Raw genomic sequence first — 15,000 nt, forward strand, 5'->3', positions numbered from 1 at the left:
TGAGATGTCAATTTAAAAAGATAACTTTGCAAGTCAAGAGCAGAGCTACTCTTCCTCCCCGGGAAAGACTGTCCCCTCACTGACCTTTCCATCTCCATTGACAACACTACCGTGTTTCCCTCTCAAACAGCTAAGAACCTTGGAGTGATCCTTGACAATCAGCTGTCCAACTCAGCCTACATCGCAGCAACTGCCCACTCCTGCAGGTTCTCCCTGTACAACATCCGCAAAACCCGTCTGTTTCTCACAAGGGAAGCGAAGAAACTCCTGGTCCAGGCACTTGTCATCTCTTGCCTGGACTACTGCAATGTTCTTCTGGCTGGGCTACCTGCTGTAGCCATCCGACCGCTTCAGCTTATTCAGAACGCTGCAGCCCGTCTGGTATTCAACCAACCCAAATTCTCTCATGTCACTCCCCTCTTCCGGGACCTTCACTGGCTTCACATCTCGGCACGCATTCAATTCAAAACACTGGTTCTGGCCTACAGGGCAGTACACCAGACAGCCCCTCGGTACTTACAATCTATGGTCAGGCTCCAAATCTCTCATCGTTCCCTCCGCTCCTCCACCAGCGCAGGACGCCTCGCTCCTCCTTCACTACGGGGGCTCAAAAGTCGCTCATCCCGTTCACGACTCTTCTCGTCCCTGGCACCTCAATGGTGGAACGAGCTTCCACCTTCGGTCAGGACGGCTGAATCACTGCCGATCTTTCGGAAAAGACTAAAGACATACCTTTTCAGGCTCCATCTGGGCCCACCTTGATCTAACTTCTTTCTCTCTCTTAAAAAAATAAATAATAATAATAATAATAATCTAAACTAACCTTAACTTGTACCACTGTTCTTTCAGAAGTTGTAGTTATCATAGACTGTGTTACATAGTGGATTGCTCTATTGCTGACAAAAATGTGTTATTGTAAGTCGCTTTCGGATAAAAGCGTCTGCCAAATGACGTAATGTAATGTAATGTAAAGTCAAGAAAGTCACGGTTTGTGGTAAAACTGTGGCACTATAAGTTATAAATCAGAAAGACTACGCGTAAGTGACGTCTCTCCCCCGCCAGGCCACGTTGTTGTTGTTGGCGTGACGCACATTGCGCGACACGAGAGATATAATCGATTTGAGCGGTTTCATACAAAACTAAACCTTACATTTCAGTTCCAGGACAAACGGCGACTTTCTTGACAAGCATAGGCTATAGTTATCTTTTAAATTGTACATGTGGACCTCGTGGCACAATTCAAACGCGATCAGGAAAACATCATCTCTCGCCATTGATCACTATTCATATTTTTTAAGACCTTGGTACGCATGGTGAGGCAGGAAATGACGTCCACTTTGGCTCCCTATAAGGTCAACGGGGTTAGTTGCAGTGGATGTAATCGCCCATTTCCACCGCTGGTATCAGCGCGGCCCCGCCCAGCTCGTCTCGCTTTTTTGTCTCATTCCACTGATCAAAAACCTGGCCAGCCCGGGTTGAGTCGGGGTTGAGTCGTGCTAGTTTTGGTCCCTGCTTTTTGTTGAGGTTCCACCGCTGTGGACCCGGTACCATACGGTGACGTGAAAACACTGCAGATGACTGATTGGTCAGGCAGAATCGTGTCTACTCTATCTACTGTCAATGCTGGATACCAGTTTAGTGGGGATTACGTTCTCTTCTGTTATTTCCATCAGTCTTTTGTGTTGCTGCCTTCGGCTTGGGTGAAATAAAAGCGATCTCCTTTAATACTCAGCTTAACATGACGGTGGTTTTCAATTGTTTTGTGTCTGTGCAGAAGGAGACGCTCCCCTATGGACGTGTGCAGTAAGAACCCGAACCGCACGGCGCCGGTGGGCGAGGGGGGGCCGCGGCGGGCCGACCTGCCCCTGTGCTCCCGCACCAACGGCTGGAGCTGGCCCCCGCATCCCCTGCAGCTGCTGGCCTGGCTCCTCTACCTCTTCTTCGCCCTCACCGCCTTCGGCGTCTTCGTGCCCCTGCTGCCCCCACACTGGAAGGAAGCCCTTTGTAGCTGTGCCTGTGTGCAGCGTCGGCTCCGCTAGGCCGCAGGCGGGGCTTTGGTGAAGCCGCGGTCTTGCCTGGTGAGAGGCCGCCGGGGTACAGGATTCACTCTGTAGCGCAACCCCCGTCCCTCGCACAGCGCATGCATGTGAGTTTGACTAACAACAAAGTGATATCCATTCTCCTGGCCGATTGTCACATTTGCACATGTACACTGTAGGTCATTTAGAGCAGTGGTTCTCAAATGGGGGTCCGCGGACCCCCAGGGGTCCGTGGCACTTTGCCAGGGGGTCCGCGAAAAGTTTTCAAGTAAAAAAAAAAAAAAAAAAAAAAATATATATAAAATGCTACATGTTACTTATTCCTTCTCAAACTACTTCCTACATGGTGCTAGTCTATCAAAATATCTTGGCTGTCATTGATTGTGTTGCATAGTGGTTTTCTGTACTGTTGACAAATTGTGATATTGTAAGTCGCTTTGGATAAAACAAAAGTGTCTGCTAAATGACGTAATGTAATGTAATAAAAAAATATATATATATTTTCTTTTGCAAAATCTTCATAGTTCAACGAAAATAGTTTATGCTTTAAATCTAAAATGGTTCATGGATTACATTCTAATAACAAACCTATCAAATTAAAAGTCAAGCACGTTACTGTAGAAACAATTAAGCTTAGCCCAAAATCAAAATCAGAATGAGGGGGTCCATGGTATATTTTCTATCTTGTAAGGGCTCCTTGGCTGAAAAACATTTGAGAACCTCTGATTTAGAGGCACGCACCAGTATTTCATAAACAGTTTAAAAGTTCTGTGTATGGATTTAATTGTAACGTTATGTTATAGCCTACTTTGGAATATGGACGGAGGGCAGATATGAAGTCGCTATGACGACCAGGTGTGGGCGGGGGCAGATGACCAGCGGTGGAAGCAAAACGTCCATCGGGTTGAAACAAGTAGAGCCGAGTGGTGACGAGCTGTGCAGGGCTGTAAAATGTGGTGGAAATGAGCCATAAACGTAGTCCGTGTGTTTCGTCTCATGGTCTCATTCATTCAGTTCACAGCCTGAAGGTGTGCGTCTCGCCCGGGCCGTCACCGAAGAGGTACAGGGAAGAAGACACTGAGGGCTTTATGGAAGGCGGAGTCACATGACGGCGACCTTTGACCCTGTGTGTGTTTCATTTCCCTCAGCAGACCTCCTGACGGTCAGGCCGGCCGCCTGGGGGCCGCCGCGCGCTCGTCACAGCAGCGGAGGAGCGTGCGCCCCGTGGACAGATTTACGAGGAGCGCGCGTCACAAATACCTGAGAACGCAGCCGCCACCACCACCATACGTCATAGCATACATTACATTAACGTATCGTACTGTACAGCTGCTTCTCTTACTAGAATATCTTTACTCTATTCTTTTACTTTATATTATTATCTTTCATTTACATCGTGCACCTTCTGGATTGTAAATTCCTATTGATCACTCAGGACCTTCTAATTCGTGTGTATATTGTATTGGACTATACTTTGGGATTTATTTATTTTTGATCTCTTGATTTGTCTAATTCCTCGTACATATGTAATCTGATTACCTACTGTGGCAATAAGTGATTCTCATTCTCATTCAATATATCCATAATCGCTGTGCATAAATCTCCATGCAAACATTTCAACAATACAACATGTAAAAGCTGTTTTGCTCCTGCATCGAGCAGCACCTGTTATAAGCTCCTATACCGTGTGACCCAATAGCACAATGGCGACACCTAGTGGACCAATTTGAGCTTAACCCTTTCAGCCGGCCTGGCAGACTGGAGTGGTCATGTTTGGTCTTCCGCAGCCAAACCCCTGCACTCAGTCTGATGAAAGCAGGTGGCTATAGTGTGCCAAAGCAGAGAGGTTTTACTCAACAGAGCTGCTGTTAGTTTCAACTAATGACGCAGTCTAGAGAGTAGAATAGAATAGAATAGAATAGAATAGAATAGAATAGAATAGAATAGAACAGATCACAGAACAGATCACAGAACAGATCACAGAATAGAATAGAATAGAATAGAAGTTTATCTAGGTGCCACTAAGAATAAAGACCATACCATACCATACCATACAGTCAGTGTGCTTGATGTCCTTGTAAACGTCGCCATCTGCTGGTCAGTGGGAGTCACTGCTCTGAGCTGGCCGTGAGCTCCTCTGGGCCTGGGCAGCAGTTTGTGTCACTGTGGGCGGGACCTGCCTGGCCTCATGACCAATGGGAGTTGACCTGGAGCGTTACCAAGGAAACGGCGTACAACTCCAGCCGAGAGACGACAGGATTTCCAAGCTAACTGGCTAACCAGACAGTTAGCTTAGCCAAGCGACAAGCTGCTAAATAATGCACATCACTTTACCGCCAGGTTAAACATTAGCAGCAGCTGAGAGTCGGCTCCACACCGCCTGCACGTTGCTGTCTGGCTGGCTGCTAGCATTAGCATCATGTTAGCATGGCAGCAGCAGTGTATGGCAGGCTAACAAGGCTAGGCTGTGCTGCAGACAGCACGTTAGCATGCTAACGAGTCAACTGAACCGTGATTAACGTTACCGGGTTACCGATTTAACGCTACGTGATTACCTCTTTCGTCGGGATGGATGTAAGCTAGCCGCGGGACTCATACGGAGCACACCGGGCCTGAAGCACCGTGTGGAGGCTGTCTGCTGCTGGTCCTGCTGCCCCGGGCTGTGGGTGAGATGCTGGGCCGAGTCGCCTTAACCCGTGCTGCTGCTGAGAAGGTAACGTTCACCTGCCTGTCACTCAACGTGGGTTCTGGGCGGGGGGGGGGGGGGGGGGGGGTTCCTTCCAGGGGGTCCCCAAGCAAACCGATCAATTGTTAAATGATGATTTAATTGAACGTTACAAGAAGTTAAAACACGTTTAGAATGTAGGTAGAATAATGACTGTTCTGACCATAGTTTCTCTGTTATGCAGATAGTCATTTCTTTTTCACACACAAATAAAATCATATAAAAATATGATGTGATTTTACTGTGTTATGTGTTCCCTTTACGTCTGGAGAACCGGGACATCTCTGTAGCACCTCAAATGCTTTATTTAATGCTATGTTGTTGTGAGATTTTTCTTTGATCAAATAACTGCAGGCTCCTGTGATTTGGATATTAGCAATATTGTGATTTCAATTGCGATTTGATTAATTGTTCAGCCCTAAGTGACCTGACTCTTCAGCAGCAGCTGTGGCTCCTCTGTGTTTACCTGGTCCTCAACGTAGGGGCCACGGACCTCCAGGGGAATTCACCATTACAAAGATCTGGTGGCCCTAATATGGACTACATTTGGGGGGGGGGGGGTCCTTGATGTGAAAAAGATTGTGAAATCACTGATGTAGAGTAGCATCATTCAGTGACTTGAAGAGAAGGAAGCTCTGATTTCTGCCCTCCAGTTAGTTGAATCAGCACACAGCACAGCAGTCCTTACAGTATAGCTCCAGCTGCACTCTGGCCATGTGCTGATGACAGCCTGTGTGACTGACAAACCACACTTGTCGTCTCTGTCTCTTGTTGCACTGATTCTCAACCCTTTTCCTACCAAGGAGGACCCCTCATTTAGTCCACAATGATGAGATTTTCTCTCTGGGGACCCAAATCTGAGAATATTTTTCTTTATTGTTAGATTACATTATTTTTGTATCCTTGACTATCTGTTTTGTAGGTAAAATAGATCCTATGATCAAAACAGTTCTTCTTCTACATTCTCTACTACTTGTGTTCCCCGGGACCGCACGTTGAGAAGCTGTGTCTTACTGTGTCTGTGCAGAAGGAGACGCTCCCCTATGGACGTGTGCAGTAAGAACCCGAACCGCACGGCGCCGGTGGGCGGGGGGGGGCCGCGGCGGGCCGACCTGCCCCTGTGCTCCCGCACCAACGGCTGGAGCTGGCCCCCGCACCCCCTGCAGCTGCTGGCCTGGCTCCTCTACCTCTTCTTCGCCCTCACCGCCTTCGGCGTCTTCGTGCCCCTGCTGCCCCCACACTGGATCCCAGCTGGCTACATTGTATCCTTGCTTTGTGATGATGCCAGTAGGATTTCAGAAAAAACGTGAAAGAATCCGAGGGAATCATAGAATTTGTTAATAAAAATGGAATCAACTGTAAAACATGGAATATTGCAGAATTTTCCATAATTTGGCTGAAATTGATAAGAAGTAGGCCCTAATGATCAAAATCAAAAGTAGACCTAATTATTGTAGTAATGATTTCATAATTGTAAAATAGGCCTAGAGAAATAATTCTGTTTTTGGATTGAGGTGTTTTGAGACGGGGGTCAGGACCCTTATGTCACCTCACAACTGGGTTTCCTCTTAGAGAAACATGTCAGAGACAGCCTGGTCATAAAGAGAGAAACAAATCCTAGCCCCTAAATTAAAATGGGATTTCTTTTTAAATTTGGGATCAAATGAAACGGAATTTGGAGGAAAAAGGCATTCTAGAGGCATTCTGAGATTTCTTGGGGCATTTCTGCCCCTGGCTAATTTCCTGCACATTCGACTATGATATTTAAATGTCTGCCGTGATGTCATCATGATGTAAATAAATAAACAAACTCTGATCTGGGGAGAGTTGTAGACTAGCACATGCTTCCCCCGATACATGTAGACTAGCACATGCTTCCCCAGATACATGTAGACTAGCACATGCTTCCCCCGATACATGTACAGTCGCCAGCCGCTTCTTTTCACCTGACAGCGAGGGGTTTCATCGGCAGGACGTAGCGTGTAGGACGATCACGCTATTCCCCTCAGTCCCCGCCCCACCCCAAACAGGCGCCCCGACCGACCAGAGGGGGCACGTATAATGCGTATAAAAATAGTTTTACTGGTTCAAACCAAATGGTACAGATATATTTAGAAACAGCAGAGATCGCATAACATTTCACTGGGACCAAAACGTAAAAAAAAAAATTGGGTTTAAAAAATATATTTTTTCTATGTTTTTTTTTGTTTTGGTCCGAGTGAAATGTTCTATGGTCTCTCCCGATTATAGCGTTAGCTGAACTGCTTGGTTCGACGAAGTAAAACTATTTGATACGCATTTTACAAAATGTCTATGGGAAAACAAATGGCGGATGAAAATCTCTGGTACAGTGCTGCTGAAGCAGGAAGTGACGTTCCACTTTGCCTCTCTATAGGCAGCACCTTTAGAATGTGAGTCACGATTGTGCAGCCGTTGTCCTGAGCGGTCCCTCAGTGCACGGGCATCATGTTCGTGTGCCACCTGCTGGTCCACGCGATGGCCGTGTCCGTGGACCCGGCCGACTACAGCGTGCGAGCCAAGAGCACCAGGGGCCCGGTGCCCGTGTTCGACCGCTCCAAGCACGCGCACGTCATCGAGAACTGCCACTGCTACCTCTGTCAGGTGGACGTGTGAGTATCTCAGCATGCTTTCATAAGCCGCTACGTTTACATGCACACAATATTCACGTTTTTTTTGCCCTTATTCCGAAAAAGACGTGCCCCCAAGGTCGGGAACCACTGGGTTAGGGCATAGGGTATAGGTAGAATATAGGATGTATTATAGTAGCCTTTATAGCAGGAATACTCAACTTGCTTTGCCCGGGGGCCACTTTCGTGAAATGATAGAAGGCCAGGGGCCAGTTAATAAACAATCAATATACATTTTTCTGTAGCGGATTGTAGGTTTTTGGGGTGTCAGCCGGAGTTTAGTTTGACAATGTTGTGCACACCGGATAGTTAGTTAGGTTAAGTACATACATAAGTGCCTGGGTAGCGAGCAGACGGCGGTATTTGACAATTTAGCAGCTAAATCATAGATTATTGAAAGATATTCCATATTCCAGACTGAAATGCTATAACAGAAGTGGAGTATTTGCCAGAATGACATGAACATTTGGACACTTATTCAGCGGGTATCTTGCATGTTGCGTTCAGGTGCACTGTAAAAACAAAACAGAACAAAACAAAACAAAAATTGCAATTCCATCGCGGGCGACACAGGGGGCACCCGCGGGCCGCCAGTTGAGTATCACTGCTTTATAGGATATACTGTAACTCTGTGAGAAAACATTTCCCTCAGTCTGGTAGGTATAAATAAATAAAACTACACTGAAGAGAATTGATTTACAGCAGAAATCAGGTCAGTGAGCAGCTTCCTGTTGTAATGGGGTCAGTGCAGTGTGGGTGGGGGTGGGTTACTAGTGGTACCACTGCACCAGAGTCTCCATTCTCCTCATGGATCCTCTGCAGATCCACCAGGTCTCCCATCTAAAACGTGCTGTTTCAGATCACTGTTGGCTGCTGCCATCTTGGTTTTCACGCAGCTCGCGCGAGACCGCAGGTTTTCCCACAGAGCCGCAGCTCCGCCTGCTCTTGGTCCGTGATCGACGAACCGCGTCGTCACTGGACAGGCGACCTGTCAATCACACCCAAAAACCTAGTCTTACGCCAAACAGGTGAGATGGATAGTCATGAAAGGTGAAATTATCTATAGAGACAGGCTGTAAACATGTTTATTTATGGTGTAAACTCTGGCATTTTAACCCGCTCTTGTAGCCAGCCTCAACTGAAGTGGTCAATCAAGGAGTTGCGGTTTTTGCGACTCCTGCATTGGCGTCAATGCGGACGGACATAGAAAGCTGCCCCCTCAGACCAGAGCAAACGATCTGCTCAGTGCATGATGGCAGGAGGAGAGGACACAGACACTTCCTAATGAGAACATTTACTTTACTCCTCTACCTCCTGTTTCACACACACACACACACACACACATTTATTTTTCAGCAGTTTCTCTCACTCTGCTAAACTGAGGATCAGGTCACTGCAGCTCAAGTTACACAGTCTCTGTGTGTGTGTGTGTGTGTGTGTGTGTGTGTGTGTGTGTGTGTGTGTGTGTGTGTGTGTGTGTGTGTGTGTGTGTGTGTGTGTGTGTGTGTGTGTGTGTGTGTGTGTGTGTGTGTGTGTGTGTGTGTGTGTGTGTGTGTGTGTGTGTGTGTGTGTGTGTGTGTGTGTGTGTGTGTGTGTGTCTTGTTGTTGCAGGGGGCCCAAGTCAAAGCACTGCAGTGCCTGTAACAAGTGTGTTGCCAACTTCGACCATCACTGCAGATGGCTCAACAACTGTGTGGGAAGCAGGAACTACAAGTGAGTGACTTCCTGTGTCTGAGTTTGAAAAGTAAGACATATCTCGTATGAAACTATTTCCTGGATACTACAGGTCTGGGAAGTCTGGAAAAGGATTAAAAATGTATTTGATCATTTCCATGTCTTGAATAGTTTGGGAATAGCGCACCGCAGGAATGAGTCCTAAGCAGTGTAAGCAGTGTGTAAGCAGCGCTGTCGCCTCACAGCTAGAAGGTCCTGGGTTCGATACCCGTCCGCGAGCCCGTCCGCATGTCCTCGAGTGCCCACCGCCCGGGTGGGGTCGTCAAAAGGGCCTTTCTGTGTGGAGTTTGCATGTTCTCCCTGTGCCTCCCGGGGGTTTCCTTCATATACATGTAGGAACCCCTCACCAAAACATGCAATATCCTGGTCGCTGATGTGGTGCCTCCTCTGGTCGTTAGGGGCGCCTGTTCGGAGGGAGGGGAACTCATTGGAATAGCGTGATCCTCCCACCACGTGCTATGTCCTACCGGTGAAGCTTCCCCTGTCAGGTGAAAAGAAGCGGCTGGCTATGGGGATTTTGGTTACATGCCTGAAGAAAGGTCTCTGCTTAACAAAAGTTTATGAAACGGCAAACGTTGTGTTCTGCAAGATAACTTTCACAAATGAGGACCACTTTTATGATTTTCTAAGCATAAATGGAATTTTTAAAGCGCTTAAAAAAAATGATAAAAGTGGCCCTTATTTGCGGAGATTATCTTGCTGAACACAAAGTTTGCCGTTTCATAAATGCTTGTTAACAACACCACCTTATTTCAGGCATTAACCAAAATCCCCATACAAAAGAACCATTGACTTTGAGACGAGGGAACCAGGAAGTGCATAACTTCTGCGTTGGCCTACAAAAAATATCTCATCCCTGCGGTACTCTATTTGGAAAAAAGAAAAGTATGGGGAATTTTCCAGCTTTTATGATGTTGTTGTGTAAACCCACTTTGAGTCCATAGTTTATATATATCCAGATATACAGTAGACTATGCAAAATCACATACAATACAATCACATCCCGTCGAGAACATAGGGTCTGGCTGCACCAAAACCACATCCAGACATAACATAGTATAGGTGCTGCCTGGAGAAATCAGGAGTTTTAAAAAGGGAACTGTGTGTCTGTCAGGCTCTTCCTGAACAGTGTGGTGTCGGCTCTGCTGGGGATCTGTCTGGTTCTGCTCGTGGCGTCCTACGTCTTCATCCAGTTCTTCCTGGACCCCTCCAAACTCCAAACCCACAAACACTTCCACGGTGAGACTTTCTTCTCTCTCCGTTTAGTATGTTCATTTTTGTCTGTTTCTATGTCATTTTTGTCTCGTTTTTGTCATAGTTTAGTGTTGTTGTTTTTCTCATAGTTCCGTCCACAAAGGAGGTAATGTTTTCGGTTGTGTGTGTCTGTCTGTGTGTCTGTTTGTTTGTCTGTCTGTCTGTCTGTCTGTCTGTCTGTCTGTCTGTCTGTGTGTTGTGTATCTGTCTGTCTGTCTGTCTGTCTGTCTGTCTGTCTGTCTGTCTGTCTGTCTGTCTGTGTGTTGTGTGTCTGTCTGTCTGTCTGTCTGTCTGTCTGTCTGTCTCTCTGTCTGTCTGTCTGTGTGTCTGTCTGTCTGTCTGTCTGTCTGTCTGTCTGTGTGTCTGTCTGTCTGTCTGTCTGTCTGTCTGTCTGTCTGTCCGATTCAACATGTTGAATTAGCGTTGGGTCGTGGGTGAGAGAAATCACTCTGATTGGCTGGTCAGGGGTAGATAAATCACTCTGATTGGCTGGTCAGGGGTAGAGAAATCACTCTGATTGGCTGGTCAGGGGTGAGAGAAATCACTCTGATTGGCTTGTCAGGGGTAGAGAAATCACTCTGATTGGCTGGTCAGGGGTAGAGAAATCACTCTGATTGGCTGGTCAGGGGTAGAGAAATCACTCTGATTGGCTGGTCAGGGGTAGAGAAATCACTCTGATTGGCTGGTCAGGGGTAGAGACATCACTCTGATTGGCTGGTCAGGGGTAGAGAAATCACAAAAGGCTCTGCTCCATTTTCCAACTTTATCTCACCTGATAATTCCAAAACAGATATTTTCACGACGACGTGCATTTTGGAAAAGTCCTTCAAGCCTCTCGCTGCATGATGTCACCCATTTAGCTTCTCCTTAATCTTCACCTCCGCCTTTTCCTTTCAGCAAAACACCAGACAAGGCTGACATGCTCCAGTCTCATTTACAACTTTTTATCAGACATATTCTCCATGAGAAGTAGCTCTATTATGAAATTGTTTAAGTGAGCAAATACTACTTTCTATCCCAAATTCTGTAATGCGTCTCTCCGAGTCATAGGCGCCGATTTATGTCTGTGCCAGTGGGTGCCCATGCTTGCGCCCGTTGGCAACCAATCCCCCCCCCCCAGCTGAGCCCAGCCGAGCCGACCCAAACACGATAAAGCTGCAGTGACGCAAACGCACACATTTCAGCAACATAGGAGATTTAACAGCGACCTACACACACACACACACACACACACACACACACACACTTCACACACCACTTCAGTTCGACAGAATAGGAATAAGCGACCGAAGCACTCAACCACACACTCATTTCAGCACCATAGGACATGAACAGCGTCAGCTGCCCACACAGACACATTGAGAGATCAAAGGTTTTAACCAACATTAACATACACTACTACACCTCATATTATGAGGCTCATAATGCACGAAAAATAATAATTATGCCACCGGAATTATTTAGAAGATAAATCATAGATAGCTCAATTACACACCAAGCCCCATGTGGCTCAGAGACACCACACCAACACAAGCCAAACATAATACTGTACACATTGCACTGTCACAATTAATTGACCACCAATATTAGGCCCGCATAGCTATTAAATAGAAAAGGTTTTATTTTTTCACTCACCATTGACGTTATTTTTTCTTTATGAGGAAAGTGTTGCCCCTTGGAGTTGAGCGTCGGATGAATTGTTTTGTGAATCGTTCTAATGCTTTAGCCCACCTTCTTGTACAAAAGCCTTCAAAGATTCTAGATGGGGTGATGTGGAGGGAAGCGGAGCCCCCATGTTTTTAGCTGCAGTGCACACCTCACAAAATACTTTGTCCTTTGTGTATTCATAGGTTATCCATGGGAATTTGGTTTTCCAGCTAGCTTGATAAGTCCGCCCTTTCTTTTGTCCATGATCCCTTCTGCAGCCCGCCGCCGGCTCACCGGCGGCCGCGGCAACAGTCGCACTCGCAGATGATGAAGTACTTGGCCTCGGCGCGGCCGCGGTGGTACTAGTAGACATAGTCCCAGTCGCACTGGAAAGCACGCTGTGGTTGTTGTGGAACTGGAATCGTTGTGGTGGTGGTGGAAACCCCACTAGGTTTAATCAAAAATCTCATATTGTTTTTGGCTAGTTCTAGCTGTTGTTGATAACTGTCAGTCTGTCTGTCACTCTCTGTCAGATACCGCTCAAGTCCACAAGTGTGTTAACGTCACTACGTCAGCAGGGTCACGTAGAGTGCACTGACTCATGCAGCCAATCAGATTAACGGGCTATGTTTGGATCAACTCGTTTTGCAACCCGGGGCCGCCGGCGGACCTCGGGCAGGTTGAGTTTGCTATCAAGTAAAATGACTCGACCCCGCCCAGGCAGCCCAGCCCCCACAGCCCAGAGCCGAGCATCCACGGGGAAATGAGAGGAGAGAGAGAGAGAGAGATATCTGCCTGTGGCACAGTAATAGGCATCTATCTCTCTCTCTCTCTCTCCCCTCATTTCCCGGTGGGTGCTCGGCTCTTTCCGTGGGTGCTTGCGCGACCCGGCACCCACGTTTTCGGCGCCCTTGCTCCGAGTGCTCTAGTTTCCTGTGGCATGGCGCAGTCTGTGTTTCTGGATTAGCAGAAACTAGACATGCAGAGGAATATGGAGGTAGCAGGCATGTTCTGTAGGGATGATACACCGATGCGTCACGACACTGTGCTCACTTTACGGCAACGCGACGTTACCCTGAACGCAGCAACAGGCTCACAGCTGATGATGCGTTCAGAGAAGCCTGGCTGTTCAAGCTTTCTTTTTAATGCTGCATAGTGTGCCTTCAAGCACAGCTGCCTACACACCTACAGATCCATTCATACTGTCATTAACCAGAGGTGTGTGTGTGTGTGTGTGTGTGTGTGTGTGTGTGTGTGTGTGTGTGTGTGTGTGTGTGTGTGTGTGTTTGTGTTTGTGTGTGCGCGTGTGCATGTGTGTGTGTGTGTGTGTTTGTGTTTGTGTTTGTGTGTGCGCGACGCGCGTGTGCATGTGCGTTTTGTGTGTGTGCGTGCTGGGGTGTGTGCGTTCGTGTGTTCACAGGGAGGAACGGGACAAACGGGAGTGGGACAGCGGTGTGGTTTCTCTTCCTGCCCGCGGCTCCAGTTAGAGCAGCAGAAGCGGTGATTCCTCTCGTGGCTGCCGTCACCATCGCCCTGGGCCTGCTGTCCTCCATCCTGCTGCTACACCTGCTCTGCTTCCACATGTACCTGAGTGAGTCTGTCTGTCTGTCTGTCAAGAATGTCTGTCTGTCTGTCTCTGTGTCTGTCTGTCTGTCTGTCAAGAATGTCTGTCTGTCTGTCTCTGTGTCTGTCTGTCTGTCTGTCAAGAATGTCTGGCAAGACTGTCTGTCTGTCAAGACTGTCTGTCTCTCTGTCTGTCTGTCTTTATTCTTTATTCTTTATTCGGATCCCCATTAGCTTCCACAAAGTGGTTGCTAGTCTTACTGGGGTCCACACAAGCAATAAAAACAATCACATACACAAGCAAAAAACAATCACAAGCAATAAAAACAATCACAATCACAAGCAATAAAAACAATCAATAAAAAGCAATAAAAACAATAATCTAAAACAACAAAATGGTTATTGTGGATTCAAGATTTGTTTTAGTGACTTTTTGAAGGAAAACCTGTTTTTGATCTGTCTCATGTCCGCAGGGAGCATGTTCCAGACAGCAGAACCTCTGTAAAGCACGGTTCTCATCATGAAATTTGTACCTGGACTAGGTACAACTAAATGACCAGTACTCACTTGACGCGTCTTAAACCGATGACAGAAACCAGCATGTACTATTTTTTCACATAGAAAATGTTTTTTTTTTTTTTCCAAATGACAGTTTGCATGAATGACAATAGACTATATTTTAGCTTGGCCTCCACAGTAAGCCAAGATAGTCGTTTATCCATTTTCATCACATTAGCCCGAAAGGAACAATGAAGCACTAATCTGGCTGCTCTGTTCTGTGCAATTTGAAGTTTTTTAATATGTTTCTCAGCAGCACTAGCCCAAATGACCGGGCAGTACTCCAGATGTCTGTCTGTCTGTGTGTCTGTCTGTCTGTCTGTCAATAATGTCTGTCTGACTGTCTGTCTGTCTGACTGTCACCTATTAGTTATGATATGACCTACTAGTTAGCAGGGGCAAGATGTCTATCTGCCTAAATCTTGAACACCAGACAACATCTTCAAAACAAATCGTTATTTTTTTTATTGCAAAGCATAAAGCCACCAGTAGGGGGAGGCAGAGAGGCTGCCTGCTGCTGCTGGCAGCTGTTATTTACTGTGTGTGTGTGTGTGTGTGTGTGTGTGTGTGTGTGTGTGTGTGTGTGTGTGTGTGTGTGTGTGTGTGTGTGTGTGTGTGTGTGTGTGTGTGTGTGTGTGTGTGTGTGTGTGTGTGTGTGTGTGTGTGTGTGTGTGTGTGTGTGTGTGTGTGTGTGTGTGTGTGTGTGTGTGTGTGTGTGCAGTGTGGAACAGGCTCAGTACCTACGAGTACATCGTTCGTCAGCGGCACCGTCAGGAGAGCAGAGAGGGCAGTAAAGCAGGAGGCAGTAAAGCAGGAGCGCCAAGCGAGACGG

The 15,000-nt window shown here is 47.0% G+C and overlaps 1 protein-coding gene across 1 annotated transcript in view; it reads left to right on the forward strand.

The window, feature by feature from the left end:
• The first annotated feature begins 4,456 nt into the window (after positions 1-4,456).
• zdhhc1 (zDHHC palmitoyltransferase 1) overlaps positions 4,457-15,000 on the forward strand; it is a 25,079-nt gene continuing 14,535 nt past the window's right edge. Inside the window, exons 1-7 of the mRNA XM_083653179.1 lie at positions 4,457-4,752; positions 5,792-6,026; positions 7,219-7,394; positions 9,024-9,125; positions 10,261-10,385; positions 13,468-13,638; positions 14,890-15,000. The exon at positions 14,890-15,000 is cut by the window's right edge and continues 26 nt beyond it. Coding sequence (XP_083509305.1) covers positions 5,808-6,026; positions 7,219-7,394; positions 9,024-9,125; positions 10,261-10,385; positions 13,468-13,638; positions 14,890-15,000 — 904 coding nt within the window. The 5' untranslated portion in view covers positions 4,457-4,752; positions 5,792-5,807. The remainder of the gene's footprint in view (positions 4,753-5,791; positions 6,027-7,218; positions 7,395-9,023; positions 9,126-10,260; positions 10,386-13,467; positions 13,639-14,889) is intronic.

The sequence above is a fragment of the Poromitra crassiceps genome (genome assembly GCF_964638095.1).
Source record: "Poromitra crassiceps genome assembly, chromosome: 16".
Classification (NCBI taxonomy): domain Eukaryota; kingdom Metazoa; phylum Chordata; class Actinopteri; order Beryciformes; family Melamphaidae; genus Poromitra; species Poromitra crassiceps.